We start from the raw sequence: 5,358 nt of genomic DNA, 5'->3' as shown, positions 1-5,358 counted from the left end.
AAATACCAAAATGGTTTTTCCAATATAGTTTGTGGAGTCATTTTTCTCTTCTAAACCCAAAATTTTAATTTCTACAAATTATACTTTTTTGGTGGTGGAGATGCTCTTAATAAAGATAGTAAGGGCATATTCAGTTGACAGGGAATTAAAGGCGATTGGTAGGGATTGAGGATTTAAATCCCTCAAAATCCTCCCAAATCCCCTCCCCCCGAGAGGAGCGCGTCTTAAAATTTCTCCAAGTAATCCCCACAAATTAAAGGCAGGGATAGCACCGCAAATTCCCGTTCGCTTACCAGTGCTGTCCTCCCCTGCTCGCTGCCCCCCCGCCGCCGCCGTTTCTAGGGTTAGCGCGTCTGCCCCACCCTTCCCTCCGTCCTCGGTCGGGATGGCCGAGAACACGCCGCAGCCGGCGGCCACCCTTCTCTCCAACCTCACTGTCGCGGAGGGCACGACGGCGACTCCGGCCGCGACCGCTCTCCCCTCCGCCCCCGCGACCGCGGTGGTGGGCACGCCGTCGCCGCCGCCGCTGCAGCTCTTCAACTCGATGACGAAGAAGAAGGAGCCCTTCGTGCCGCGCGTCGAGGGCAAGGTCGGCATGTACGTCTGCGGCGTCACGCCGTACGACTTCAGCCACGTCGGCCACGCCCGCGCCTACGTCGCCTTCGACGTCCTCTACAGGTACCTCCCTGCTCCGATCCGGTGCCCGCTCGCTGCCTAGATTCGCAATTCGCGAGATCGGTTCGCTGTGAGCGTGTAGCTCGATGCGTTTCGTCGGTGGAGCTTCCGCTGCTACCCTGCTGAATTTGGTGCTTCGAAGTGTGTGGGGACTGGGGGGTTTAGCTTAGCGCTAGAGTCAGGTGGGTGCTTGGATCTAGGATTATTTGATCTATGCTCCCAAATGGTAATTGCTCCACTTAACTCTAGTGAAATGTTGTGGAATTATGTTTTATTCATCGTGCTCTGATATGGTATGTTTAGTACCCTTCACATGGATTTCAACAATGTCTTACCCGCATATGTTCCAGTAGTTTCTGGAATCTGGTTACGTGTTTATTGACTTGTGCTATAGCTTAAACCCTTCACTTCTGGTCATTTCTCTTGCCTTTTGTGCCTTCCGCAGTTCGCATAAGTTACTAGCGTATATTCGACGTGTGGCAGTGTTTAACTTGTACCAGCTTAGATTAGCTGATGCAACAAACTTGTATCCAGTCTACTAAAATGAATTTTTGATACATTTTCTAGAAGACTGTATGGTAATTGAGCAGAATAACAATTGCATTAAGACTATATGGTAAAATACTTAATATTGGTCCTTGATTCAATGCAGGTATCTTAAATTCTTGGGGTATGAAGTTGAATATGTGCGCAACTTCACTGATATCGATGATAAGGTAATAAATCCATCGAGAACATTTCAGATGCGCACTTACTAGTTGAGAAAATGGAAGGATATTTGTTTTACATAAGCTGAATTTTTCACGTGTAAACTAATACCTGGATGGGTTCAACAATCTATTTTTTTTAACACAGGACTGCATTTTTTTCTTCTAAACATATACTCCCTCTGTAAAGTAGTTTGGCAAAGAAGTTATTGTGATCTCGATATGGCTGGCAAAGAAGTTTGTCAGCCACTTGGTGGGATTGGTAAAAAGTTTCAGAGTATACTAAAATTTCTCTTCAATTTAAAATGAGATAATTGTAAGCAAATACAATTACATCTGTCTGATGTTGTTAGCTCGATTGGATACTGGTTCTGATGTACAAGATATTTCTAAGGATTCCTTCGGTTCAGAGGATTCTAAAAACGCAGGAATAGAAAAACATAGGAATATAGTAGGGGCGCATGCATAAAACGGAGGATTGTTAAACATATGACTTCTGTCAACTTGGATGTTTGGTTCACAGGAATTGAAAAAACACAGGAATCCTAATAAACATGGTCAAACTAAAGTCAAACCACATGAAAATGGGTACTTAGAATGTTATGATGCCACTAAGGATCTTAGTATCGTTCTTCGTGCATAGGAATTTGAAAAAGAGGTCCAAGTGGATGTTAGAATTCCTGTGCTTTTCTTTGAAAATTTCCTTCATTTTTCCTTTGCCCCATTCCTTTGAACCGAAGGCATGAATAATACCACCATAGAAAAGATTCCTATTCCTAGATTTTCCCTACACTTCTCCTTTGAACCAAAGGAGCCTAAGTCAATTTTCTTTACTTCCGAACGAAGCTTGATAAAAATGTCTGTCCTCGATATGTGCCATTTTTCGCCAGAGGTAACAGTTGCTGTCAGCCATGACTATCGGCTACCATTGTGGGTGGGTGCATGATTGATTGGGAGTTCGGGTGGTGCTTTTTTTGGTGAAAATTGATGACTTAGCATTTATATGTTGCTATCATCCTATTATTCCTTTTTAGATAAATACTTCACTCTGTTCACTTTCCCAGCATGATGCAATTTTATGCACTTCTGATTATTTTTTCCAGATGAACTTATTTCCTTAGCATGATTCCAGAACTTGCTATGGTTTTGTAGATTATTAAACGGGCAAATCAAAATGGTGAAACTGTTACTAGCTTGAGCAGTCGGTTCATCGCTGAGTTCCTCACTGATGTGGCTGAGCTTCAGTGTCTGCCCCCTACTCACGAGCCACGCGTGACAGAGCATATTGACAATATCACCGACTTAATCAAAGAGGTATTTTCAATTTGTCCTTTACTGTTCAGAATTACCTCGAACGCTACGACGCCATGATATTTTTCCAGCTTGTTGCTTTTTTTTTAAAAGATGACTAACCGCATCTGTTTGTCACCATTCGGAGTAATAAAGTATAACTAAACCCAGCCACAGTTTCTCATGCACCTTATTTCACCTGCCATCGTGGTCAATTATGTGTAACATACTCTATGTGACAATTGTTCTTTAAAATTGTTCTAATGTCCCTTTTATCTCACACTGCAAGATTTTTCTTCACTTGGTAAAACTCTTCCAGTTCTGTGTATGTTTGTGAACAGATAATCAAGAATGACAAGGCCTATGTTGTAGACGGTGATGTTTACTTCTCCGTCGACAATTTTCCCGAATATCTCAGTTTATCTGGCAGGATACTGGACCACAATCGTGCTGGTTCACGGGTTGCTGTCGATACAAGAAAGCGGAACCCTGCAGACTTTGCATTGTGGAAGGTAAGTTTGATACATTGTTGTGTAGAGTTTACTCTTGGACACTGCCAGTTTCTTCTTATGCTTGAATTACCGTGTCCAGGCTGCTAAGGAAGGTGAGCCTTCTTGGGAGAGCCCTTGGGGTCAGGGAAGGCCAGGATGGCATATTGAATGCAGTGCAATGAGTGCTCACTATTTAGGGCATGTGTTTGATATTCATGGTGGAGGGAAAGATTTGATATTTCCTCATCATGAGAATGAGCTTGCACAAAGTCGAGCAGCTTATCCAGAAAGTGAGGTCAAATGCTGGATGCATAATGGCTTTATTAACATTGATGATCAGAAAATGTCAAAATCAGTTAATAACTTCTTCACGATCAGAGATGTAAGGAGATGGATACCTGATTCCTTTTAATAATTCTCATTTAAACCTGTATGGTGTTTCCTGAGATATCTCACATTTCTCTTCTTTTCAGATTATAACTCTGTATCATCCTTTGGCGCTGAGATTTTTCCTGATGCGCACCCATTATAAATCAGACGCGAATCATTCTGATAAAGCACTTGAGATTGCATCTGATCGTGTGTACTACATTTATCAGGTGATTTACCTGGAACTTCAATCATACTCCCTCTGTCCGATTGTCCCTCAAATGGATGGTGCTAGATACATCCATTTGAGGGACAAGCTTTTTCAGACGGAGGGAGTGTTAGTCATGATTTGGTTTCAAATCAAAGTTTAGGCATTCAACACATTTATGTCTCAGCAATTGAATTTTGAGCCAGACCTTTGATGTTTGGTCATCTCACTGATATAAATTGTATGCAGACTTTATATGACTGTGATGAAGTGGTGTCTCTGCATGGTGAAGAGAATACATCTGTCCCAGTCCCAGCCGAGGAGCAAAAACTGGTTGAGGACCACAATAAAGCTTTTTTGGAATCAATGTCAGATGATCTTCGAACGACAGATGTGCTGGATGGCTTCATGGAGCTGCTGAAGGCAATAAACGGCAATTTAAATGATTTGAAGGTATGTTGAAGCAATAATATGCTGCTTTGAATGCTGGAACAAATGTATGTCCAGTTCACAGTGGTTCATCAAACGCATTTCTACTTTCAGAAGCTGCAGCAAAAACTGGAACAACAAAAGAAGAAGCAACAGCAGCAAAAGAAGCAGCAGCAGAAGCAACAGCGGCCACAGAAGCAGCCGGAAGATCACATTCAAGCTCTGAATGCACTGGGAGCAGAAATTAAACACAAGCTATCCATCCTTGGTCTGATGCCACCCTCTCCTTTGGCAGAGGTATGAACTAAAGCCACATTATCTAGACATGTCATCTTTCTCCTAGGATGATGATTGTGTGTGACATGGGCAAATTTCGAGTCAATGCAGGTACTGAAGCAGCTGAAGGACAAGGCACTGAAGCGGGCAGGGCTGACCGAGGAATCGCTGCAGGAGCAGATTGAGCAGAGGATCGCCGCGAGGAACAACAAGCAGTTCGACGTGTCGGACCAGATCAGGAAGGAGCTCGCGGGCAAAGGCATCGCCCTGATGGACGAGCCTACCGGGACGGTGTGGAGACCATGCGAACGGGAGTAGTCGGTGATTAATATGTGCCTGGTTTAACAGATGACAGTGTACAACGTACGGATCTTATTGCGCTGGTGCAGATTTTACTCATGCAATATCGCCAGTTTTGGACGTGGTGTTTCTGTAGGGGTTCCAAGTTGACTCAAGAGACGAGACCCGTGTTGTGTCGGTTGTTGCGTAGGAGGACAAATTGAAGGGTCCTCCGTATATTGGTATACTTCACTATTATTAGTCTCCCGTGTTGAATTTGAATGAATGAAATGGTGAAGTTGGGCGTCGTACATAATCTCCTGACAACCAGAACTGGACACGTCTTTCACCATGATGATGACAGAGAGAGAGAAGAGCGAGCGGCTTGCCTGTCGTGGCGATGCTCTCTGCCGGTGACGACGACGATGCCCCTGCCAGCCGTGTCCAGCAGCATCCAGCCGATGGAGCTACGGAGGGGCACGTACGTTAACTCGTGAACCTACCTCGTTGCCAGCTACTACAGGACAGCCGGTGAAGTAGTAAGTGCGTGCCATTGCCGTCAGGCATGAGCAACTCCAACGCGATTGACCTATTTAGTCCGTCCACGTCGGGTTTGGGTCGCCATTGACAAAAA

The 5,358-nt window shown here is 44.2% G+C and overlaps 1 protein-coding gene across 1 annotated transcript; it reads left to right on the top strand.

The window, feature by feature from the left end:
• The first annotated feature begins 266 nt into the window (after positions 1-266).
• Positions 267-5,035, top strand: LOC119291736 (cysteine--tRNA ligase CPS1, chloroplastic/mitochondrial-like). The gene is made up of 9 exons (XM_037570546.1): positions 267-678; positions 1,328-1,391; positions 2,535-2,696; positions 3,014-3,184; positions 3,264-3,545; positions 3,637-3,762; positions 3,990-4,193; positions 4,284-4,466; positions 4,557-5,035. The coding sequence occupies exons 1-9, from the start codon at positions 386-388 to the stop codon at positions 4,761-4,763; spliced, it is 1,692 nt and encodes a 563-aa protein (XP_037426443.1). The 5' UTR covers positions 267-385; the 3' UTR covers positions 4,764-5,035.
• The last annotated feature ends 323 nt before the right edge of the window (positions 5,036-5,358 follow it).

Source organism: Triticum dicoccoides, chromosome 4B (assembly GCF_002162155.2).
Source record: "Triticum dicoccoides isolate Atlit2015 ecotype Zavitan chromosome 4B, WEW_v2.0, whole genome shotgun sequence".
In the NCBI taxonomy this organism is placed as follows: Eukaryota; Viridiplantae; Streptophyta; class Magnoliopsida; order Poales; family Poaceae; genus Triticum; species Triticum dicoccoides.
The sequence above is the reverse complement of the archived record's forward strand: the minus strand, read 5'-3'. Positions and strand labels throughout refer to the sequence as shown.

Excerpts from the sequence above, each read along its gene's own strand:
- LOC119291736 (XM_037570546.1), top strand. The coding sequence starts at position 386 with ATGGCCGAGAACACGCCGCAGCCGGCGGCCACCCTTCTCTCCAACCTC. Across the intron at positions 1,392-2,534 it reads TCACTGATATCGATGATAAG|ATTATTAAACGGGCAAATCA; the intron begins GTAATAAATCCA and ends ATGGTTTTGTAG. Across the intron at positions 3,546-3,636 it reads ACTTCTTCACGATCAGAGAT|ATTATAACTCTGTATCATCC; the intron begins GTAAGGAGATGG and ends TCTTCTTTTCAG.